The sequence below is a fragment of the Lycorma delicatula genome, chromosome 3 (genome assembly GCF_047948215.1).
Source record: "Lycorma delicatula isolate Av1 chromosome 3, ASM4794821v1, whole genome shotgun sequence".
Lineage (NCBI taxonomy): Eukaryota > Metazoa > Arthropoda > Insecta > Hemiptera > Fulgoridae > Lycorma > Lycorma delicatula.
In genome coordinates, this window is record NC_134457.1 from 195,298,414 (window position 1) to 195,326,095 (window position 27,682).

Below are 27,682 nucleotides of genomic sequence, written 5' to 3' on the forward strand. Positions count from 1 at the left end.
AAACTAGGGAATTTATAAGGTTTTTTAAAAAAGAAACGTCAAACCACCGTGTAATTCATTGGCAAATTAATTAAGTGCAAGATAAAAAAGATGAGTGATGGAATGGTTAGAAAGTGGACGCAGCAGTTCAATGAAGGACCCAGTAATGTGCATGATGAGCTAAGGAGTGAGTACTCTTAACACGATTTGGTTTTGTCAGTGGATGAAAAAATTAAAGAAAATCAACAGTTTAAAATTTCAATATTTTTAGTTTTTAAACACCAATGTTTTAAAAACATTACTGCATTGCTAAAAAATGATACATTTAATATGGTTTTTTCCTTTTTGAAATAATAAAAAGTAAAACAGAAAATAAAACATTTATAAAATGGAGCAAGAAAATGAGTAAAATGTATAGTTAAAACTAATCATATCTTACTGGTATAGGTATATATAAAGTTTAAACAAATTCTTGTACTTTACACAGCAAATCAGACGTACTTACTACCTGACTAATCATTTACACTAAACATTTAATCAAAAAAGTTAACTTACTGCACCTCATTTCTCATGTTTAAATTTCTATATGAAATAAATATTTCAGAAACCATCAAAAACATTTCTCCTGTTTATTCTTTGTACATTGAAAAACTTCACACATAAATTTGCCATATTAAATTTTTTATAGAGTGGAATTTGATTTAAATCCAACCAATAAGATGGAAAATATAGAACATCAAGATCCCTTTTATAAAATATTGTCTTAACAAATAACGTATCAGCCTCTGCTTTTTCGCTTTTATTAAAGACACAATTGAGGTATTAGTAGACTTCCATGCAATAATTATATTTTTGCAAAACTAAGACATCATTTCATCCTTTTTATTATTGCTTAGATTTGTAACTTTTTCTTAGTGGAATTAGCGATATAACAGATTAACAAAAACTACTGTGGAGTAGGACTGGGAGATAGGAATACAAATTTATCCATTTTATATTGTTTACCATCCTATTATGATAATGTTGATTTGCTGTACTTTGAACAGCAGTCAAAGAGTAAAGATGTTTAAATGAAAATATTATATTTATATTTTAATATTTTGTATTAGAATTTGATTATTTAAATTATCACTTTACTTGACAATGAAAAAATTAACTAAACAGCTTATTGTAAGGACTGCCTATATTAGAGTTGGAGTCAACACATACAATTAACACCCACTCATGCCTATAGTATATTACAGTATAATATAAATTTTTTTTTCTTCCTCTGTCATATTTTACAACCTTCTTGAAACCTATATTTAGAATGTTTAACAGCAGTAAAATTATGTTCTTATTAATAAATAAATATTTTCTAATACTAAAATTTATAATAAAAATTTATTTATAATACTTTAAAATATTGTCATTCTGTTACAACTAAAGAGAACAACAGATTAAAAAACAACCTTGCTAGAAATGATTTGATGTTAAAACACAAACATACAACTCAATTATCAATTTCACCTTAACTTTTAGCAACAAAAGGCAGTCTTCAAAAATGTTTAGTAATCCCATGTGTATATGCATCAATAATGTGAAAATTAGAATAAAAATATCACAAACTTGATTCCAACAATAAACAGGTGCAATTTAAAAATCATTTAAGTACAACTATTTAAATTTCACACTGAATGTTTTAAACTCCCTTTGCTACCCTTCAGTATGAGATCGATATCCAACAGTAGATATTCAAATAAAAAGAAAATCACAAACATTAAATAATTTTTCTTACATAAAATCAATTATTATGTATATGTACTGACCCTGCTGTTTAAAACTGTCTGTACTGTACTGACATCTTCAAATACAATAAATCCATAATTAGGCAATTTATTTCCTGTCTGACCTTTCATGTTAGGCTTATTCATAATCCTTAGATCAATAATGGGGCCAAATTTACCAAATAAATCCTGTCAAAAAAAATTTAATAAAATCAATTAATAAGAATATAAATTACAATTAATATCTGCAATCATAGAATATACAAATGAAATAAAAGACAACTGATTTTAATATAATGAATACTGATAATTTTCAGAATGAAAGAATAAACTTTTTTCTGACACTTTTTTTAATTAAAACTATATTTTAATTATTCAACGTAAATAATCACAGACATTGAAACGCCTATCACAACAACCACAAAATTAAAGATACAACCATCAGGCATTTGTCACCAATCCCATCATTTACTAAATAGTTTTTGTATAAAGTTATACTGTTTTGAAGTTTCTCACAAATAAGGTGAGAAATTTGTGTTAGATAAAATATCTAGTACAAATGTCATTAGACATAAATGTCAGAAGTTTTGGTGGTGTTATAAATGAAAATGCTTTAAGAAATGCTTTAACATAGTAAGAAATTGAGAAATGATTTACAATAATGATGTGGATAAGCTGCTCTCAGACCATAGGAAAACAATCTTAAAATAAAAAAAAAAAATGCTTATTAAAAAAAAAAATGATTATTTTTTCAAATGGAGAAGCATTATGAATGACTATTGATATATTAAGTAACCAAGGATTTTTAAGTAGAATTATTTCAAAACAATGTGTAGAAAGATGCTTGATTTCCGGAAAAACAAGTTTTTTTTATTAAAAGGAATAAGTCATTCCTCATTCACAATCAGCTGTATAAATCTTCATGATAAAAAAAATTAAATGCTTCACTCAATCTAAGTTTGAAAATACGAGGATTATTTTTTTTTCAAGGTCCGATCGGTCACGAAATTAAAACCGCAGTGAAAATAAAAAATTTTTTATTTGTAAGAAGTACTTACATAGTCGCCACTCCGATTTAGACATTTGTCGTAATGTGGTACCAACTTTCCAATACCCTCGTCATAGAACGGAGCCGCCTGTGTTTTCAGCCATGTTTCTATGCTGGTCTGTGCCAAAATGTTGTCCTCCTAGCCAGCGTTTCATGCGAGCAAAGAGGTGAAAATCGGATGGAGCCAAGTCCGGGCTGTACGGTGGGTGATAAAACACTTCCCAACGAAAACGCTGCAGCAGCTTCTTTGTTACAGCTGCAGTATGCGGCCGAGCATTTTCATGGAGAAAGACAGTGCCTGATGACAACATTCCTCTCCACTTATTCTGAATTGCTCTTCGTAGACGTTGAAGAAATCATGCAGTATGAGGCTGCAGTGATGGTCGTGCCACGTTCCATGAATTCCACCAAGAGAACTCCATTCCGGTCCCAGACCACAGTAGCCATACACTTTCTGTTGGAGAAGGTTCGCTTGAACATCTTTGGTTTACTGGTAGAATGAGAATGCACCCACTGCTTGGATTGTTCTTTTGTTTCTTCAGTTTCGAAATGCTCCCACGTCTCGTCCCCTGTGACAATTTTGTTCAAAAAATCTTCTTTATTGTGGTAGCGCTGGAGAAACGTTAGGGAGGCGCCCATTCTCATTGTTTTGTGATGGTCGGACAGCATCTTGGGAACCCATCTCGCACACAGTTTGCGGTACTGAAGTCTCTCACTCACAATGGTATAGAGAGCTGACCTTGAAATTTCAGGAAACGAATCACTCAATACAGAAATTGTGAACAGACGATTTTCTCGAATTGCCTCATCCACTCGCTCAACGAGATCTTCGGTTGACACTCGCTTCCTTCCCTGACCGCCTGCATCATGAACATCTGTACGTCCTGCTTTAAAGTTCCTGCACCATTGTCGCACTTTGCTGTCACTCATTGAAGTTTCACCATACACATTACCTATTCGTCAATAAATTTCAGCTGCATTACACCCCTCAGTCTGAAGAAATCGAATCACTGCACGCACTTCACACTTGGCGGGAGATGCTATTGTTGTAGACTTGTTTACATGCTAGCTGCATGTTCAGAACTAAACGAAGTGACGCAGCGTGATTGAAGGCCATATTAGAGACGCTGCACAACACATATGCGCAAAGGTTCATCCGATTTTTGCACGGGTTTTTATTTCACGACCAATCAGACCTTGAAAAAATAACCCTCATAATCACATCTCGAAGGACCACAGACCATCCTTTGCAAGATTACTACATTCTTATGATGTCAGTTGACAAATGCTGAAACACAGGTCCAGATTATTTTCCACGCATGGTCCTCCAACAACGACAAACTATTAATACTACTAGATGGTCTTCAGGTGTTTAATTTTCACTGCAATGAATTGTATTTTTGTTTTATCTATTTCTCAAACATACCATTGTAAACTAACTACATTATGGTTTGTAATTATCTGTTAGAAAAATTAATAGGCTATACAGAGTGTATGATGCATCAAACTACAATTTTATGCACTAGTGGACAAACAGATGATCAGCTAATTGTATATACTATTCATGAAATACAAAGATCTATTCCAATATTTGCAAAATGTTTAAAAAATACAAAATTGGATTTTACTTGACTGAAATAAAGATTTATCAGTAAATAATTAAATTATACAAAATAATAGCACATTAAAACCAAATCACTAAATTTCAGGAACTTTATATCATATGAATATCTTTCCAATTTCAGTAACCAAAATAATATAAACTCAAATAAGAATGGACATTAAAAATAAATTTTAAAAATCATCAAATGTCACTGCTATCCAATGTAAAAACAACTTACATCAAAGGTTATATATTTTTTTTTTACTTTTCTTTCCCAAAAATTAATGTTATGATTACTTTTGTTCACTTTCAGAATGAAAAATGTTCAAGCAATAGTTTTTACCATCCAATTAACAATGGCATTATGAAGGAGAAATTATATTATTGTAGGCATGAAATTTTAGGACTCTCTCCTGAGATATTAGTAGGAGCCGAAAATTTTAAAAGCTGAAAATTAAAGCCAATAATCAAGTATTATAAGTGACATAGAATAGATCATAACTTAATATATAAAAATTTTTAAATAGTTCTCCGCTATTGGAAATGTGAGGTATTAACTTTTGGGGGGTATAAAAATTCATCTAAAAACCAAAAATATCTGGTAATCACAGCAAGAAGCAAAAAGGTTAGATTTACATTAAGACTTACCCTTAAATCACTTTCTGTTGCATTTAATGGAAGATTTCCCAAAAATAACTGTTGGTTATCAGGATACTGTTGAGGACCACTTCTTCTTTTATCATTATCACCAAAATTATCTGAACAGAGTACATAAATATAGAATATAGAATAATAATTTTTATTAATGTACATATTTATGTTCCAATTAAAATATACGAATACTTATGGAAAATAATTAAAAATATGAAAAATCTAGTAATACACTGAGAGGGAAAACATAGTGAATGAACATTAAACAAAATAAATCCCTTCTTATTGCAGTAAATATTGTTGCCAACTGCTACAACTTGTGTCTTTAATTAAAGTGTCATTTTCAAAAACTATCTGTTAATTAATGATTTTATGTTTTTCTTTAAATTTATAATGTAATATTTTTGAAGTATATTCATTTTTTTCATTGTCATAAATTTCTAAAATTCCTAAATTGTTTTTATTATCAGTCATACTAAGTTCATATTTTAGCACATGGTCACCCATTTTAGGTACAACTCTTTTCTTGTTTTTATAGGCATTATTATGTTTTGTGAATCAGAAGGATCTGTTAGTTTTTCCAATATAGATTTTATTACATTCATTATACTGAATTTTGTATATTCCACTTAAACTTTCTCCATCACTGTTATTACTTTTTAAATATTTTATAATATGGTTATTTGGTTTGTAAACTTTTTTTATATTTATTTATCATAAACATCAATAATTTTTTCTATTATCTTATTTATATATTTGTATTGTATGAAAAAAATGATAACTTCATTGTAATTTTCTAGTTGTAATTTTGTAAAATTATTATGGTATTTAATGTTTTATTTTTTATATATCTTTTCCATAATTCCAACATCAAAAACATTAAATATTACTGCTATTGTTTTATTGTAACTATTTACTTCATGAGTGTGTTTTCACCGTTTTTTGTATATTGTAAAGACCTAAAAATTTAGATTTTTATATATATGTACCAATTTTTTGAGATCATGGATGATTAGTATTATTTTCATGTACTGATTATGGTGCTATTCATTGTGGGTTCTCTGTAAACAGCTGTTTCTAATGTTTTTATATAACATTTTTGTTTATTCTAATATCTAAAGAAATGTATTTTTCTGTTCTCTTTCATTTTATATGTAGACTCAAACTATCATTATAATTGTTGAGTTTACTCAAAATAATTAAATGTTTATTATTTATAACTGGATTATACATGACTAGTAGATAGTCTACATATCCTATCTGTAATAGCACTGTGTGTGTGTATTCAATATATCATGAATTATAAACTATTTTCAAAATGTATAAAAATCTGAGTCATAATTGCAGAGATAGGTGAACCCATAAGTAAACATTCTGTTTGTAACATTTGTTCACATATTTGAAATTTTGGAAAAAAATAATCTTACAATTGTGATTAATGCGTTAATACATTATGGTGTATAATATATATACAGTGCACAGTTCTAGTATCAGTGAAAAATATAATAACCGATTACACCCACCAGCAAACAAGGGTTACTTTGTTCTTCTGCCAGTCTATTCCAATTATCAATATAATTATGTTATTTATAATTTATTTAGTATATGTTTAAATATGAGTAGTATATTTCCTACATATTATATTGTATTTTTCATTAAGTTATTGTACTTTCTGTATTTGTATTAAAAAATTTTTGGGATTAAATAAATAAGTAATGCATTTTTTGTAAAATTAGTCATTACTATAAAAATTACTTTACTATTATTCTATAAAAATAAACTTCAATTCTTAAAAAAAAAATTACTTTATGCGAGTCAATATATTTATTAAATAATGTACTAACAAAACAGATTAGCTAAAGTTTGAATACTGATATTGTTAAGAATGGGGAAAAGGTCACAATTTTGTTTAATCTACAATTATGCTGATCTAGGACACTTAACAATTCTAGGCGAGTACATTTTTCTAATAAATATTTTAAACAGTAATAAATATTCTAAACAGTTTTCTAATAAATACTAGCTGCGCCAGCAGTCACTAACCATTGTAAACATTATGATGAATCTTGTTTGTGATCTTCCCATCAATTTTAAATTACCACCTTTTGTTTTTATCAGATAGTTATTGACAGAAACCCCAGAGGGCACTGCTATTCAATCAAACATTCGTTGTATTTAACTGTTATTATATTCATTCAACATTGTTATTCTAACTTGTGAAATTGTTTACTAATGAAGAAGAGTTTTTGCTTTAAAAACCTGATACAACGCTGGTTATAATTTCATAATGAGTAGAATAATCATTTCAATACTGTTACACAGACATGGAAGGCTGTCTACTATTTATGAAAACATTTTGAGAGAAATGCATCTGCAGCAGACTGCCCCAGGCCAGGCAGGCCATTATTAAGCAATGAAACTAAGCTTAAATCTTTACAAGCAGTTATCCAGAGCCCTAAGAGTCTAATCATAGGCTATCTCTCAAATAGAATATTTCTGGAACTTCTGTTCGAAGAATTTTATATAAGACTAAATTCAAACATTACATACCTCGTCTCATATGTGGCCTTGTCATACTGAAAGACAATCCTGATTGTAGACTTCAATTTTGCTACACAGTGTTAAATGAAATAAGACAAGGTGACACTGAGTTGTTTTCTAAGATAATTTGGGGTGATGAGGCGACTTTGAAGGCCATGTCAACGACACGACTGTACCTATTGGTATTCAGAAAACCATAGTACAGTTTTTGAGAGGAGGCTACATTAAATTAACCTGTTGTTACCATTTGGCTGGTACCTGCTGTGGAGTAATTGGGCCTTGGTTTTTGATGGAATAGTAACTGGAGAAAAGTATCTGGAAATGTTGACAACATATGCCACTCCAGGTCTACAAATGAACTACTACTTCAACTTACTTTACTTTTAACATGATGGAGCTCCACCCCATTATGCAACAGCTATGTGAAATATCAGTGATGAGTTATTTGGTAGGAAAGTTATTGGATGGCGAGGGGCGATAGAAATGCCACCCAGATCTCCAGACCTTACACCCATGGATTTTTTATTTTGGGGAATTGTTAAAGATAATGTCTACACTACAAAACCACAAACAATTGAGGACTTGAAAGATCTTATTTAAAATGCTAAAGATATAGGATTCCAATATACACAAAGACGAAAAACAATGTAATAATCATGTAGCTTCAACAAAGTGTTAGTTATGAATTTAATTTGTTTTTGTTTTGTATTCAAATAATCATCTTTACGATGGGTAGTGACTTTTGACCCACCTGGTAAACGATTGATGCCTAAACAGTTTATACAGCTAAATTTCTATCTCATATTTCAGGACATAACTAAGTAACAATGGTAATTACATCTGATTTATAGTCAGAATAGATTTCTTTTTGGGTTTTAGGAAAAGAAGACAACACTGGAATCAAAAATAAATTTTATAGAAACTACGAATAAGTTTTAATTATAATTTCTATGGTCAATGAATTGTGAAGTAATCAATTAGCTGATAAAGTATTACAGACTGATGATACGGGATTCTACATAAGTCTACTACTGGTTTTAGGTTTTTTTTTAAATTTCTCTGTTACAATGATTTGGTGGTTAAGTTATTTTTTTAAATTTAATTAGCACAGTGGTCTGTCTTTGAATTTTAAAGACAAAAAATTGTTACAAATGCTACAGAGTAAAAACTATATTAAAATTCTATTGATTGAATCTGAAGCTTTTAAATTTTATACACAAAATTAAATTTAATGTGATGTGTTTGGAATGCAAAATTAGTACCCAAATACACAATTATTAATATAAAAAAAACCCCTAATAATTATTTACCTATTAAAAAGTCAAAAGAATTATGTGGAAAATTACATTTATATATATAACATTAATCAATCAATAATACATTATATTCATTACATTTGCAAATACTTTCTTTCGTTTTCCTGTTTAGCCTCAGGGAATTACTGTTCAGGTATTACTTCAGAAATGTAGTCTTGTACAATCTCAGTTCAACCTTTCCTGAGATGTATGATTAATTGAAACCACGATCTACTATTTAAATCTGTATAAAAGTAACTGCCGTTACTAGGACTTGAACGTCAGAACTTCCAACTTCCAAATCAGCTGATTTGAGAAAATGCGTTCACTACTAGAACAACTCATTGGGTCACATTTACAAATACTTAAAGATTTGGGATTCAGAGTTTCAGGGTTTCCACTTAATTTTAATTCATTTTTCCTGACCAATTTAGTAAAACTTTCTCTCTCACAATGTTATGCTACTGCCACTTACTCTGCAAAATATATACTTTTTTTTTACAGTCTCCATCATCTCCATAGCTGCCCAACTCACACCTTTTTTTTTATTATTTATTACTTACATTCATTCTTAAAGTTTATTTTTAAATGATTTTTTACAATATACATTTAAAAATAGGCTATTTTTTGTGATAATTGTTTCAGTAAATTACATTTCAAGATGCAAAAAAAAATTTAATCAAGTTCTTGCGTAAAACTGAGCATCATAGTAACTAAAAGTAACACAGATAAGAAATAAAAACCAACTAAAACAATTTTTTTAAATAATTGGCTAGCACCTAAGACTGCTTAAAAATTTTTCACAAAACCTAGCCTATATTATTTTGCGCACTAAACAAAAAACAATATTTAATAACTTGATTTCCAAAAAAAAATGCTAAATAATACAAATTTCAATGTAACAAAGAATTGTATCATCACAAGTTAAAGGAAAAGTAAAATCACCATTACTAAAAATAATTCAGATAAGAACACTAGAATACAACATCTTACTTTGTACAGAAAAGAAATGATATTACCATTTATTTGAAAGAATTTAGTTTCATTATTATTTTAATGTACACAAAAAAATAAAAAAAATATAACGTCTAATTACATTTACATACGTAAATTTATATAAGTTTTATAACATATATAAAACAGTTTATATACATATAAAACAAAGGCAACTTTTCTTCAGTATCTTTTGAGTTCCTTTTATGGTTTGCCCTTTTCTAAACATTTAATTTTGGCGGCTATCTGTTCTTCTTCTGCCAAAGTTGTAACTCTCAATGGTTTCCTTTCTTTCTCCAATTTTTTTTAATTTCTACTTGTATTTTTCTTTTCAGAGCTCTATTCAGTACTTCAGAGAAGTATTTTCATTTTTCTACAAGACATTCTTCATATCGCCTTCTAGAGTTTCTTACTGTAGGGAGAATTTTTTTTTTTTTGATGAAAACATTCTTGCCACCAGCATCTACAACCGCATCAAAATCTTTTCATTGAAGGACAAAAAAAATTTATCCAACTTCCTCCTATCCTTCAATCCTTTAATGTCATCATCTTCACTATCTGGTGAAAATATTTTGAATTTGCTAATCGGAGCTCCTTTAGCATCCATGCATAGCAGAGAATACAGCTCCTTAGCCTTTTCCGCTATATTTTCAGTACATCTATTAATTTCATATAATGCTGTCAATAAACACTTCATCATTTTGTACAACTAAATTGAGGATCATGAAGGATCACAGCTGGATCTAATGATAATAGACCCTCATAACTTTATATTTTAAAGGTCTTTGTTCAACAAGCTTTGAGATAAGTTAACTAATAAAGATTGGCACTTTTCATAAAATTTTACTTCATCACCTGATGTTTTTATTTCTTTCAAATATTTAGTAATTTGAAATCAAGAATCATTTTTTTTATTTCATGTAAATTTTCTAAGTCAGCAAGATCAATTAAAGTAAGTTTTGAATAAGTGTTTGCAGCAGCTATATTACTGATTTACTTGTGTTTTTAGTAGATCAATAAGGCGTGAAAATGAATAAGGAGCAAGAGGATCTGGGCTCTGAAACTGCCTTAAAAAGGGTTCACTGTCAGACAAAGTCAATTTGTAAAATGGTCCATTTATATTTTAGGAATTTGTCTTTACAATACTAAACAACAATGGTTTACGTTTCTTAGATTTAAGTTTCTTTAATTTGTCAATAAATTTCCTTACGTTATCCAAAGTTGGCAAGGCTCGTTCTAAGCATTTCACATGGCAGAATTTTACAGGAAATTAATCATTTCCTGTGACTGAAGTAAATTTAGCATGCGGCACTGGGTTATTAAGCAAAGATGTCTTAAAAAGGTATGAATATTCAATTCCATTTGACAGATTCAATTCCTGTTTTCATGGTTCCATTTACAACATGTAAACTGCAAACAACAATATTCACCAAACACTTTCCTTCAGAGCATATTCCTTCAGCTGAACACTGAACATTTTAAAAAGGCTTAATCTCACATTTGGTACATACATGGACATTTTTAATATTTTGTTTTTATCTAGAGGGGAGATATACCTTCTATGAAACCACTGAGAATATGTTGAGCAGTGGACTTAATCAAAAATACTTTGTTTGTACTTTATTTGTTTCAGTATAAAAAAATCGCACAAATAAGTTCATTAGCCCTCTTTTTACAATTTTATTTAATGCTTCATTAAAGCACAGCACACAATTAACAAAAGAATGCAACTGATTCTGCAGAATGCCATCAAAGTATGGTGCAAAGACACGATTGACAATATAAGAGCATTTATTTAGTAGCTACAAATTGGGAAGATTATATCCATATGTACAATCAATCCCCAAAAATTACTGGATTATCAAAATTACATAAAATAAAAAAATTCTTTAAAACCTTTAACAAATTTTTAAAATCACGGACATATTTTATAGCTATAATTCTAAAGATAAAAATTGATTTAAATATAAATGTAGCATAAAAAATGGTTACAAAGTCATAAAGAAGTTAAATTCTATTAAAGCTATGCTAACACTAATGGTAAGTTATATCACAAACACGTACCTTATATACAAATTGAAAAGACAATATAAGTAATAAAAAATAGTTTAACAGAAATCCCAGAATTACTAGTGCATTCATTGATCACTATTATGAGGAATATTTGTCTTTAAAATTATTGTGAATATGAGTACAATTATTATTCATAAACAGAAGATTTATTAATGGGACCACCTATATCTGCAATTGTCTGAAATTTTTATATAAAATTTTGAATGTATAATAGTTCATTAGTTCATGGTACATTAAATACACACCAAGCATTATTAAGGATAAGTATGTAGATGAGATTTTGGCCATATATAACCCAAGTATAAATAATGAACATTTGATCATTTTAAATAAACCCGACTTGACAATTATAATAAAAATTTTTAATTGACATGCAAAATGGAGAAACAAGAATACATTTTTTAGAAACTTAAGTAGAAATAAACACAAACAATACTATAAATACATCAAGTTCTTAAAAAGAACACACTACGAATAGTATTATAATAATGTAGATTCTAAACGCATGGTCACAAGAAATTAATACATATAAAAACCTATTTTTTGGGCTGTATATTACACAAAAAGCTATGAAAATAAACTCAAAAAAGAAATAGATAAATAAAACAAACAACAGTATTTAATATTTTTGATGATAAAATGATAGAAAAGTATATAAAAACAGAGTGTATAAAGTACTATGATATTTTTACAAAATTACAAGAAAATAACACAGGTAATAGTTTTTTCCTATAATACAATCCTACCCTACTAAAGAAGATTTGTATGTATGTGTGTCCATCCTCCTTAGCTCAGCACCAGAATGTACCAATCAGTAGCGGAAAATCCCAATTAGTTAGTACATGTCTCGTGGTGGTCAGGTATATACTTGTTATATTACACTGATAAACATAATTTTTATTTCCTAACATGCGATACATGATTTTAATCTGTTTTTTTATGCTGAATACGAATATGAACTCAGAATCTTTTTATCACCCACCATTTTTGAAAAATTTTATATTTTAATTAAAGGAGTTTTTTCATTTTTCAACATAGTTACCATTTTAAAGCTTCTATATGGCATTTTATTAGCTCATTTTTTATTGTTCAACTGTTAAAAAAATTTGTAAGCTACAAATAAACAATACTAGACAAAGAATTAAATCATATCACAATCACATATTATGACATCATATCTAATATTGAAGAGTGAGCCTTCATGGACAAGATTAATCGTCTGTCCAGGTCAAAACATGTAGATGAAAACACAGCTGTGTTGTTTGTATTAAGCACTGGATTTAGAAATGAATTAATTTTTTTCAGTTTTATTGCTGTCTTGTGTGTTAACAGTACAATGTTATAATGTCTCGAAATTGTGTAAATGATCTGGATGCTTTTTGTTATGTATGTGGTGAGTTTAATGTAAAATCAAATAGAAAAAACATTACACCTTTAATTAAAAAATCATATCACTGGTACTTTCAGTGTAAAATTGATGATCAGGATAAGACATGGACTCCTCATATAGTATGCACTAATTGTTCTGTATATTTAAGAGGATGGCTGAAAGGTACATGGAAGGCTTTGCCATTTGGTGTACCTATGGTTTGGAGTGAACCAAAGGATCACGTAACCGATTGTTACTTTTGTTTAACAAGTGTATCTGGAATTTCTAAAAAAAATCTAAACTACTGTAAAATAGCCTTCATTCCAATCTGCAATCACTTACAGTGAAATTATTCCGGTTCCTGAGCCACCTGCGAATGTATGTTATGAAAGCAGTGATGAAAAATCAGGCAGTACCTAAAGGCAATAATGATTTTGATTTTGAATTACCTTCCAATAAGCCACATCTTATATCAGATGATGAAATAAATGATTTGGTTAGAGATTTAAATTTATCAAAAAATCAAACTTAACTGTTAGGATCAAGAATGGATTTGAATACTAGATCGTGGATACCGGTGTTCTTTGGTGGTTGGGTTTCAATTAACCACACATCTCAGGAATGGTCGAACTGAGAATGTACAAGACTACACTTCATTTACACTCATACATATCATCCTCATTCATCCTCTGAAGAATTATCTAAACGGTAGTTACCGGAGGCTAAACAGGAAAAATAAAGGATCAAGAATGCAAGATTTGAATTTACTTTAAAAAAATACGAAAATTTTGGGCTTTAGAAGCCAACAAAATCAACTTTCTCAGTACTTTATTGATGAAAATAATTGGTTTGCTGCACAAATATTGATGAGCTTATGTTGCACTTAAAACAAGTTCATAAACCTGACAACTGGCGCCTTTTCATAGATTCGTCCAAGTATAGTTTTAAAAGTGGTTCTACTACACAACAGTAACCAATATTCTTCAAAACCAATCGCTTATGGTATTAATTTGAGGGACATACGATGTGATGAGAGACAAATAAAATAATAGAACTTACTAATGTATATGATAAAAATAAATATAAAAAAACATATAAACCAAATCATAGAATAAGGAAAAACAATAATAAAAATGCTGAAACAAACTTAAGGGGAATATGCAAAATCAAGTGTAATAAAATTTATATTGGTAAATTTATCAATCCTTTAAAAAAAGGTTTACAGAACATTACAATGCTTATAGAAACAGAAAAAGAGGTACGTCTAATATGGCCGACCACTTATTGCAATATAAGAATAGTATATTACTGATTATAAAAATAATTAGACATTTTTGGAAATTTGTAATTACAAAAAAATGAATGCAGTTGAAAAATATTATATTTAAAAATTTAAATAAGTATGAAATGATGAACTACCAGAACGTATTTCAAGATAATGTTTTAAGGAGTCATAGTGGGTTGTAGCAGTTGGCAACAATGATTAAGAACATAAGGTGGATATTTAAATTTACATCATTCCAGTAATGGCAGTGAAGTTGTGCTAATATTATAAATTTTGTGATTATTAGTATGTTTTTCTTTTTTAAATTTTAGGTTTTTTATTTTTTTTTATTTGTTTGATGTCATATAGAATTATCTACAGACTGATGATACAGGATTATGTGAAAATTGACATATGATATTAGTTTCATTTTTTTTTTTTAGGTTTTTCTATTAGTTTTTTGGTGATTAAGTTATTATTATTTTGAATTTAATTTGCACAATGGTCAATATGTTGATGAGTTATTTGTATTTTCAAAAAAAATATTTTTATACATATTGTCCCATGTCCAAAATGTTTTGTTCCTTAACAAACAAAAGAAAATAAAAATTCAAATATGTTTTTAAAATGTTTATCTTCCAACTGTCGGCTTTTGATACGAGAAATCCACATCTTAAGAACATAGAAATATATTTAATATAATAAAATTTGATATATCTAGACTGAATCTATATGGATATTTGTAAAATAGAGCAAAATACTTCATAAATAATGTAGAAAAGAAATGAATGGACATTATGTTAAAATTGGAAGTATGTTGTTTGAAGAGTTCCCTATGTTCTCCTAATGAACTGATTAAGATTTTTCAAAATGCATTTGAAAGTTTGAATGATCTTTTATATGTGTTTAAATTTTCAAGTATCTACAGACTTTATTTCAGGCTCTACACAATTTGGAAAAAATCACATTTTTTTTTTAAATCTGAATTGAAAAATTATTGTGAAAAAACTCTCAGACCAAATTTGTTGAAATCTGACAGGCTGCTTTATTATATCAAACATTTCTTTGAGGCAAAATCTGAAAGTTCTATGTAAATTAGTACTCAAAAAAAATTACTAAAAAAATCTTTTTACTTTTTTCATTTTTTTGACAGTTATTGCTATTTTTGCATCTATAATAATATATATTTTCGATTTGCAACCAATGATACTGTGTGTAAAATTTAATAACAAAACCTTCTCTCTAAAATGAACAATTATATTAGTTAACTAATGAAAAGAGAAAAAAAACAAGATATTTTTGTGATTTTTTTATTATGTTGTGTTTAATAAAATTTTAGGCATACCTTTTTCAACTGGCACATAATGAAATAATAATTTTTGATGATATTGGGGAGGCAATAAAGCAAAAATTAGCGATCATATAGAAAAATATCCAACCCAAAAACGATATCATTTGGACTATAAGGGGAATATTTTATGTAAATTAACAAAGAATGAATAAAAGAGCTTAATAATGCTGGCTTTACTGCAATAAATACTGATTGCAACAATACTGGGACTTTTGTTATTAATTTTTATAAAAAAAAACCCTGCACATTAGGTGTATGTTTTAATCAATTTCCTTATCAATGACATTATAAAAATTACAAATCCCTTTTATAAAGGGTGTCCCATATAAAACGCAACCCAACCTTATATTGGTAGATATTGAAATAACAAAAAGGCATGTGTAAATGTAATTTTTATTATTACCATCCATTACCTATACAGATATAACCTATCTGTATATAGATATACCTATATAGATTGTTTACCATATAAAAGCAACTGCCTTTACAAGACTTGAACCTTAGAACTCGACTTCAAAAAAAATCAGTTGATTTTCTGATTACTAGTTTAACTACTAGACTAACCTGACAAGTTATTTGGTAATTTGGTTATTAGATTTTTTGGTAATATCAGTTAATACTAAAATTACATTCAGAAATGAATTTTCCCCAGCAAAGAAGCAACACACCCCTTTTTAAGCAACGTTAAGAAAATTTTAGAGTTTATAAAAAAACTAAAGCTATGGGGAAGACAAATGAATGAAGATAGAGACATGGAATGTTTTCCCTTGTTGCAACAATTTTTTACCTCCAATGTCATGTATTTCTCTTGAAGTACGATATCCATTTTTGAAAAACATTTATCATAGTTTATCACCCACCTACTTTGAGAAATACTTTCAAAATAATATCAATAAATTTGCACGGTTTCATTTCCATTTAATGCCACTGCTCCATTTAAATTTACTGCTGCAATAGAAGAGAATCTGAGTTATCTTGTGACAATTCACTAAAAACAAAATTCAGCATGGAACTAACTGAATTTTGGAAGTCGCTAAAAAATGAATATCCACTGCTAAGTAGTAAAGCTAAGAGAATTTTAATTCCATTTGCAACTTCTTTTTTGCGTCAAGCTGGGTTTTCAGCAGTCACTGTGATAAAAGTATTGAATTAAAATCAATCTGGAAAAGGAAATCTGAGCAACTGTGCCCAAATTTCAGAATTTGAGAAATTTTGCAACAATCAAGAGGCTCATCCATTCTACTAATTATAATTAGTTGAATTTATTCAATTACATTTTTATGAATCTGTATTCATAAAAAATATGTAAGAAAATGTATTTAAAAAATAGTTCTGTACTGCAATGTTCAGATTATTATGAGATGAAAGAGTAATTATGAATTTTAAAAATCCTGAAAAATATATTTGTTATTAAAACATGTTTTTTGCCAAATGTCAAGTGTTAAAAGACTCATAAAGAATAACTATGATTTTATAAGATCATAGTAGTGATGAAGAGCAGAGGTTGATTTAAATCTTTTATTAGATGGTTTCTGTAGAGTTCTGTGACTGTCTAGTACTTATTACATTTACCAGTACACAAGATCAGCAGTGACCTTTATTTACAGCAGGCTAGTCAAATACATTTTTGTGAATTACTGTACCCAGATCAGATTAACACATGCGTTAAGTATAATATTCTAAGCATTCTTAACATTTGAAAAAGTATCGGTACTCACTTCCATCATCTGAAGGTATAGGTCGTGGCTGTCCAGGTCGGTCATTCCCTCGACTCATACCCCTCACAGTTGCACCACCACGTTGACCTCCTCTAACAGCAGCTTGGCCTCGACCACTAGTCAAATTCAACTCATTGCGACTATCCAACCGTGTTCCTGGAGACTGTTTTAAGAAAAATTATAACTAAAACCTATTTTAAAAATTTCTTAAAAATATGAACAATCACGTAGGAATTTACTGAATACTCAAACATTAACATTTGGTCACATCCACATGGCATACCTGAATTAAATTTTTAACTATAATACTGTTATATGTATTTATAAAATACATATTCTTGTTAATAGTTACATATCTACATAAGTTCTCAGTGTTAATACATAACTACATACAACCTAAAAGTAAGTTTCTACATCTATACATAAATTTGGTACTAGTATTAAATTGAAACAAATTACTTTAAAATAACTACTTCTTTATTCTACTTTTATTATGAAAAAACTTACTTTAAAAAAAAACAGTTCATTTTTTAGAAAAGTTCTCACTACAATCACTTCCATTAAAATGATTCTCTTTACTTCACAGTATATTTACATTTATTTAAAACTATTACCACACCTTTATTCAGATACTATACTAATATAGTTATTAATGGCAAAAATTGTTTATAGAATGTAAAACATCCACACCTGATCACAATTCGAACCCAGATGAATAGCAGAGAAGCTATCGCTCCACCAAGAAGGTAGCATTATAGTAATTACAATTACCATAATTTTGTGTAATGAAATATGTTAAACATAATGTATTTATTTTTAATTATCTAATTTAGGTTAAGTATTATTATTAATTATGATAAACAGCTATTATTTACGAAGTAAAAACCTAAGAAGTCTGGATGTAGGAAAAAAATTTTAATGAATGACTGACTCCCAGAATATACTGCTTAGAAATTTTGTAATTTACATTAAAATCCATTTGACATACTCATAATTTAACAATCAAAAATCATTTTTACAAGCAGTTTCAATTGCATTTTTAATCGATTTTACTGAAATTAACACTAGAAAGAAGGCATAAGTTGTTAAGGTTCAACATCACATTTAATCTAGTTGCATTTTCAATTTTCAAATTTTCTATAATTAGATTTTAGTAATTCATTAGTGTTTACGCCGTTTGCGTAAAGTCGTTTTATTCCAATGAATTCAAGGTTATGGTCGAGTCTTGTAGTTTACAGGCTTGGTAATTTTATTTTGCATTTTTGTAAGGCTTATCTACGTGTATTTTAAAATAGGTTGTTTGGGTTTGTTTTCGATATCATTTCTCTCAGGCTCCAGCTTGACTGACTGTTGCATCATCATATTGGTGTCAACGTATTTCATATCTCGCATTATTTATTACTGTTTAGTCTTAATATATACATTATTCTTAAGTGTTTTTTTATTCTCAACCAACTTCAATATTGTCATAGTTCCTAGAATTCTATTTCTCTTTGTCTGCCCTGATGTCATTTCTTCAACTTGCGTATTCAGAAATTTATTTTATCAATCTTACGTAATTCTTTAGTGGTCTGCTTGCTTGCAAATTATTTTTTGTTATGTCTTCGTTCCCGAATTCCACACATTATCTCTAATCGTTTTCATACTAACACTAAGACACTACTCTTGTTATCAACACACACACACACACACTCTTCTGTCCATTACTTTGTTCGCTTCCCCTACTTCTCACCACACCAGCTTTATCATTCTAGTCCTGACTTTCACGCTGTGCGGATCCTGGTCCTCCAGACTTGGAGGACCAGGCTTCGATGTTCTCTTTCGCTCGTATAATGTTAATACGTTCTTCGCCTTCATAAACATTGCAGTATTTCTCTGTCAAAATATTCTCTAGTTCTACTCGTCAGTTTTTCGTGATTTCACAGTTTTCTATGTTCGTCCACCCTCGTTTCTTTGTTAAGTTATTCTTCAAATTCACTATATTACGTCTCTGTCGAAAGTGCTTCAATCACTAAATACTGCCAATTCTATCGACGCCAAATCTTCTCGAGCTGCTGATTACATTTTTATCGGTGCAGAATCTCTCCAAACTCGTTGCTACATTTTTGAGACGCCACGTCCTGCTCAATCTCTAAACCACATCTCACCCCTGCATTCCTGATACATCACTGCGGACTACGCCCAGGATTACTGTATGTATTCATTTACCTTCATTCACAAGTTCATCTCTTGCTAATATTTGTGTGCTACAGGCAAGTTCAATTTTCATTATTTATTACATTAAACAGTTATTTTATCATTAAAATTTGTGAAACATTCAGTTCATCGTACCTTATGCATTTCACTTTCAAGTTTAGTTTAAAAACCATTTATTCACTTAAGTGCATTCACGACAGGTGACATATAAGGTTGTGTCATTGTTCAGCTGCAACCTATTTTACGTGTTTAATTATTACAATTTGTTATTATGGTAATTAACTCTATAATTTAATCTTGTAACTTGTTAATCGCCGAGATTAATGTATTCATAATACAATACGAACTGTATTCATAATACTTCTCGTAAATTAACCTAAAGCAATTTACTCCTGGTGTGCAGTTATGTTTTAGGACTTTGTAATTTTATATTTTCAAGAATGCTTATTTACCAAAATGAACTCTATTTACTTATTTTAATGTGTTTATATTGTAATTAACTCTTTTTGTACTAGAATATTATTGTGGCCTTTTTTCTTCATTAAACTAGAATTACATGTTTGAATTATTTAATGCTAAGTTTGTTGTTCATAAATCAGGAAAGGCCAGTCCCAATAATAAGAATTGTTGTAATTTATTTTTCTAAGTTAATGACCTCTGTTCATTGCTAATTTTCATATTACAGTATATGTCAATAGTGCAACTGTTTTCCAGTTCCACTTTTCTATTGATGTTATGTTTTAGGTATCTAATTTGAAAATAAGGTGTTTTATGTTCTCTTGTTTTCAGGCTTTGTTACATTGTGTATTTAAAAAATGTATATTCATGTATTTTCTCATTTAATATTATTATTACTGATGTTTATTTCCTAATTTCATTTAATTTAAGGTTATGATTTAACTTAAGTTCATTTGTTTTCTTTCCAATTAAAGTCCAATTTCTTTTGGCAAATACGAGCTGTGTTTTCTTTTATTTTTGTTAACTTTACCCAACAATTAGTAATTTAACTGAATTAAAACCTCATAATTTTTCCTAAAATACAACCCTAAAAGTGGATTGGTTATTTGTTTTTTCTTTTTCCATTTTATAATTCTATTTTAAGACTTCATAACTTTGCTATAATTCTAGTAATTACTAATAATGAATGTTGAATTTTAGAATAATGCCACATTCCTAGATCTGCAGGTATGTGGGCGTATGTGTAGCCAAAGCAAAAACTCTTTTAAATATAGCGCTCACATCACTTTTTTTTTTTTTAAATAGGGGCCATTTCAACTTTGCTCCATTTTCATGTTAGACCTCTGTAAACCATGCATAACCTAAGGGAAATGAATGTTATAATAAATAGTCCTACAAAGTATCAAATTTGAGCAGTAATTTATTTATTTGCAAAAAACAAACCTGCTGCTGAACTCTACAAAGAAATTTTAATGATTATTGACCAAATGTTACATGCAAAGGCGAAGTGAAATTTAAAAATATTGTTTATTTTGAAAAGGCAGGTACTGAACTAATGTTCAAGATGAACATTAGATAATAAAGACATTTTGTCTTTTTAACTACTTATATAACACATTAAAATCTCACTGTAATTTCTAGTAATTCAGAAAGAACCCAACCTACATACTTATAAACACATTTGGTATTCAAATAAACAGGTCAACATATATAAAAAGAAGCTAAGTAAAAAAAAATATATATATATATATATATATAAATACTAACAGGAGATGATGGTGACTTAGCCGGCCCCTGGGGACTGACATTTAAGTTAGTTGTGGTACCGCTAGCACTAGTACCAGATTTTAAACGTGTTGCATATGTTGAAGGTTCATTTGTTGTCGGTGCTGCAAAAAAAAGATTAATTTTTTTATTTGCTAACAACATTAAATCATATACATAAGAAAAATACAACAAAATATTTTAACCAACAAATCTGATTACAAAAATCTACCAACCAGTAATTGATGAATGTTGATGTTCAAAATTGTATTATATAATTTTTAACCTAAGAATTACTAGTTATAACTTAGCATGCCAGACCTGAGTTTTAAATTGTATGATTTACTCTGATTCACTTTTGTCAATTTAACTTTTTTTTATTCACCTGCTTATCTTCAAATAACACGTGGACTCTAAAATATGAAGAAAACTTTTGGAGGGGAGAACAAATCCTCTGGCTTCACTAGTTTTCAACAATTTCATCCAAATGAATGGATTCATAGATAATCCCTTCAATTTTTTTAATTATTTTTTCTGATCTATTAACTGAATTATTGATGTACCAAAAAAAAATAAAAATATACAATTTCAAGAAGCTTTTCTTTTATGACCGCATTTGGATTTATACTAGGATTGGTTGGTTCAAAATTAGCGAGTTCCTGTTGAAAATTTGTATTGGAAAGTTTTACAAATGTTTTATACTTTACAAGCCGCCTATTTATTTCAACATTTGGTCACTTCAAACTCATAACTGCTTTGGTTTCACTTTTCAGATGTTTACTTTCACCTACAGAAAAAACTATAAACAATTGTTCTCATCCTTGTTTTAAATATCTGAAATCTGGATTTGCAAAAAATTATAAAAATTCTTCATCTTTAACTATATAACTGCCACAAAAACTAGTGGCAAGACTGCTCTAACCAAAGATAAGCAGCGTATAAACATCAAACAACAGAACTCACTTAGAAAAATAAAAAAGATAAAATTTGTAAAAATATAATACCATAGAATATTAATAATAATAATAATAAAACATAAGTAGCTGTAATAAGTAACAGATGGTGATAGTAATATAGAAAACATCAAACATGCATGTAAATAATTAATACTTAGAAGAAAAAGTTAGAAAATGTATAGGGTACATGTATGAGTCAAATGTTTGCCGTTCGACTCCTTAATGAACTATACATGTACCCCTACATTATCTAACTTTTTCTTTGAATTAGTACTTATTTGATGTTAATTTTATTTGATGAATACACATGTTTGATGTTTTTTAATATTACAAACGTACTGCTGACATTCATAATAATAAAATGTTGCTATGTTTTATTTTCTCCTCTTTACAATCACTTTTAAGATTGTCTAAGCAGAATACACAAAATAAAATGTGTTAACTGAGATAGTATTTATATAGGTAAAACAACTCAATCGTTCAGACAATATCTTCCTGATACATAAGATTCAAAATTAAATAATTTGGAACATCCATTGAAAGTTCAATATTTTTAATTTTTATAAAAAAAAAACTTTATTACTACTATAATTTACAACCATAAACAATATTAACTTGAAATACTTAACACTTAACAATAAAAATAACAATGAATTATCAAATGATTAAAGAGGACAAGTCTCTCAAACTTATACAATATTAAGAAAAATCTTTAATTTTTATGATGGCCATTCTTATTTTACATCAGGTCTGCACCTAAAACAAAATTTCACTACTCTTAAATCTGCGATCAACTACCGATGTGAACAGATACAGAAAACATAAAAGAAGTTAATAACAAATTCTTATTTGTTATTAATAATGTGAAAGTATAAGTGATCAGTTACCAGACAATTTTTATTCAGGCTGTTCAGTTACTTGCAATTTTAAAAAATATTTGAAAGACTAGCAAAATCTTCTAAAAGACAATCCTTAGTAAATAGATAAATCCTTAGTAAATATTAAATTTAAAAAAAATGACAGCAAATACTTTTAATAGGATATTTGACTTAAGCCACTTATACAACCTCAATTATCATCCTGTGTTGTTTAATCTCCATTAAAATGAGCTACTGATAAGCAGGTAATTTAAATACAATTTAAAACGTTAACTTTAATAAAAAAAGACATTCTGAACACAGAATTGCAATTAGTTCATTTTGGCTCATTACATGATTATTATGCCATTTAATGTATCAAAGTAGACAGAGGATGCCTTCTCTTATTTACTTTCAACCGAGCTAGGCTAAAGTAAAAAGTAAAGTTATTTTTTATCTCTTTGCAGGTACATACAATTTAAAAAACTATTACAATCCAAATGAAGAGATTGCTGCATAAATTGAATTGACAATGAAATATACTTACCATCATTAAGGTTTACAGACACTTCTCAAAAAAGGATAAATTCAACCAAACATGAGTAATAAACTATCAAAACATTTTAAACACTTCATATGCAAAGTGTACTAAACTGAAAAATTTCATCAATCATACCTGTTTCATGAGGCAAGTCATTTTCTTGATCAAGTGATGGATAATTATTATCCAAGCTCGGCTTAAGATTATCTTCTTCTTCCTCTTCATGGTGTTCCTCAGTGGTAATAGCTGCTCCTGCTGTTGTTGCTTCTTCTTCAGCCTCCTCTTCTTCCTCTTCTTCCTGTTCTGGATGCTGATAAACATCTGGAATGACATCTGGAATGGCAGCTGTCATACCGCTCTGCCCCTGATTAACTTGTTGCTCAATGCTAACACCAGTAACTTGCTGTTGCTGAGGCTGTAGCTGTGGTGGCGGCTGAGGAGTTGTTTGCAACTGCTGTGGTGGTGCTTGTTGCTGCTGCTGTTGGGGTGGTGGAGGTTGTTGCTGTGGTTGTTGCTATAATAAATTGCTTAGTTTTTAAAGAATATACTTTTACAAATTTGCACATAAGAATATATTAGGTAATAGCGCTAAAGTAGAAGTTTTGCTATTTATACAGGGCTATTCAATGGAACAGTAACGCAAATCTGATGGCACCAAGGTATACACCAATACCATGCGAGTATGCTGCAGACATACACTCACTAACACCATTTTGCTGGTGTTCTGCAAAAGTTTGCTGGAAAAGAATAAATTATAATATACAAACAAACAAACAAACATTTTTTTTTTAGTATAATGATTTACAATTTGCCTTTACAGTTCTTACAACAGAATTAATAAAGCACACAATTTTTTTTTTTATTACTGCAATTTGAGAATTAAAAACTGAAACTCAATACTGTCACATACTAATTGCATTATAATAAAAAAATAATAATGAAGAGGTAGTATAATCATTCTTTACTAAACTATATCACAGAATGACTATATTAAAAAAAAGAAAAACAATTACATTTTATGAGATCTTTCTTCTCAATGTGAATGATAAGAGTTGTTTAAAATAATTCATATGCCAACACATTTCAGGCCGTAATAAAATGAAAAAAAAAAAAAAATTGTTTTCATTTTTTCGAGTTATCAATTTCAATTTAAGCCGCCAGCCAATAAATGATGAGACATTCCATCTTTTCACTAACTAAATTTTCATAAACTGTCGGTAAAAATATTGCCAATTCATTGGCTCCTCCTCAAATACCTCCGTACCAGGTCACTTTTTTCAATGAATTTTTAAATCATAAGTTTATTAATTACCATCCCACAATTCATCTGTCTAATAAATAATTAACTTTTTCTTTATTAAAGAGATCTCTTGGTAATATTTTTATGTACTTACATTTTTGATTAAATATTTTCTATTCAACAGGTTTACAATTAAATTAATTAAGTAGAAAGAAAACTTTTTCATGTGTACATGTGATTTGAAGATGTAGTTAATGAAAACATTAACTGTCACACTTCACATTACTTCTTTCAGTGATCCAGTTCTGCTGCTTTCAATAAGCTAGTCTTCCATTCAGGCATCGATGAAATGAAGGGCTTTAACTTGAACAAGAGGCAATTCAAGGACTTTTTTTTTGCTTTCTTGAGTAAACCACACCAGCAATCCCTGGTCTATGTATTAAGTAAATGTTATATTTCAAGAAATGCTACTGTTCTAAAATTCAGCTAGCAGAATTAAAACAAAGTAAACAGTGCTCTCCCTAATTCTAATTTGCTTTAACTTAATTCTGTTTCTTCTAATCATTAATTAACAGCTTTATGTACTTAAAACTGTACTTCCAATTTACTAGTAATATTATTTATACGACCAATGTCCTACCGATTAGTCACTGCCAGTTTATCTTTAAAAAAAAACATGAACTATATTTATGTTCAAAAACATATTAAATGAGGCAGAAGAAAGAAGGCTTGGCTTTTATAGAAATTAAAAAGAAGTTTTCTATGCTCCAAATGAATTAATTTATACATCAAAAGAAAGCGGAAAAAACTAACTGAATACTGCATTCACTAATTTTTTAATTCAGCGATCCAAAAATACATATTGACTGTCTAAAAAAAGAAGCTAGCTGGAATATTCACTCACAGCAGAAAGATGATGACTGACCACTACCACAATAATGAAACAAAGCTATAACAAATGCATAAATGCAAAAGCTATAACAGTAAAGTTTGGGGAACAAGTTAGACAGCTCAAAATGGAAAAACCATTCATTATAAAATAACCAACAGTGCCTTCTACTAACACCATTTTATTATGCGCTGAACAAGTCTTTGTTTTTATCAGTTTACATTATTAGGGTTGTACTGTATATTAATTTTCACATACCTAGATACAGCACAGTTTTATAGTGTAGAAGATGACATATCGGAAAAATACTGAAATATCTAACAATAATTTACTTTTAAACAAGTGATTACTTTATCATTAAATAGGCAATGCCATCCACATACAACAATTTGGATAAAAAAAATTTTGAAAGCAATATAAAAGGATAATGCTGACATACTGACTTTCTCATAATCTTGGACATCAAAATATGTCCCACATATTTACAAATTCATTGATATCATTCTGTAATTAAATGAGTAGATGATCAAATCTGAACATTAGCAACATGAAACATTTTTAATACCACACATTTTCTTACAATTAATTATAAGAAATCGAACTACAAATATAATGTATAATTACCAAATGATGAAAGTCAATGGTTTGTGGGTAAATGGGCTGCATCATTGGTGGTGGAATACCTTGAGGTGCTTGTGGTGCTACAGGGACTTCATCATGATGAGTGCCTCCATTTATAGCAACTCCAGCACTTACTCCTACTCCTCCATAATAGCCACCTCCCTGATTGTTCTGGTTCTGAAAAACACAAATACACTTGTGAACAAAAAAGTATATATTAAATTGCTAAATTCAGAAAATTCTGTGACTAACCTTACAATATATAGAGCTACTGGAGACAAAAAATGTTACAGAATACAAAATTATATCTAACCTGACAACATCTCTTTTTAAATTAGATGGAATATACCACTACACAAACAAATATTTTTTTTAAGTTATCTTCACTCAAATTTTACATTACAAATTACAAATTTTCTTTTATCAAATGGTGCATTAATTTTTTTTTCTTTACTTGACTATATTGAGTATCTATGAACTAATATAAATTAAGGGATTACATTCAACAAACCTGCTGTTGTGATATATCTTCAGATACAGTTCGCTCCTGATCAACCTGCTGTTCTTCTTCATCTGTCCTACCGGATTCAGGCTCAATTTCTTCATCGCCAAACATATCCTACAACAAAAAATTTAATAAATTAATTTTCACTTAATCCCAGGTTAACTACACAACTGCCTAATAATCAATTATATTTCCATTAAAACCCAAATGTACTACATAATTATTCATTCAAATTTTAGTGGAATCATGATATAGTATAGTAGCTGAGCAATGGGATGATTAAATTATTAACATGATAACACTTTCCAAACTACTCCAAACAATATAATAAAAGAAAAGTAAATGAACTTATATGAAATAGAATGAACTGAACCCATTTTTTGGCAAAATACCCCCAAAAAACTAATATTAGTTTGCATATATTTGCTCCAATTGCACTTGTCAGCCAACTGTGAAATATATGTCACAATTTGTTTTCCAAATTTACAAGAATACAGTATCCTC

The 27,682-nt window shown here is 29.0% G+C and overlaps 1 protein-coding gene across 2 annotated transcripts in view; it reads right to left on the reverse strand.

Annotated features, from left to right (window-relative positions):
• rin (ras GTPase-activating protein-binding protein 2) overlaps nucleotides 1-27,682 on the reverse strand; it is a 73,420-nt gene that overhangs the window by 11,671 nt on the left and 34,067 nt on the right. For both annotated transcript variants that reach the window (XM_075361283.1, XM_075361284.1), the window contains 7 exons: nucleotides 27,185-27,292; nucleotides 26,677-26,850; nucleotides 24,059-24,437; nucleotides 21,573-21,694; nucleotides 17,652-17,814; nucleotides 5,045-5,154; nucleotides 1,788-1,934 (listed from right to left, as the gene is read on the reverse strand). In XM_075361283.1, coding sequence (XP_075217398.1) covers nucleotides 1,788-1,934; nucleotides 5,045-5,154; nucleotides 17,652-17,814; nucleotides 21,573-21,694; nucleotides 24,059-24,437; nucleotides 26,677-26,850; nucleotides 27,185-27,292 — 1,203 coding nt within the window. The remainder of the gene's footprint in view (nucleotides 1-1,787; nucleotides 1,935-5,044; nucleotides 5,155-17,651; nucleotides 17,815-21,572; nucleotides 21,695-24,058; nucleotides 24,438-26,676; nucleotides 26,851-27,184; nucleotides 27,293-27,682) is intronic.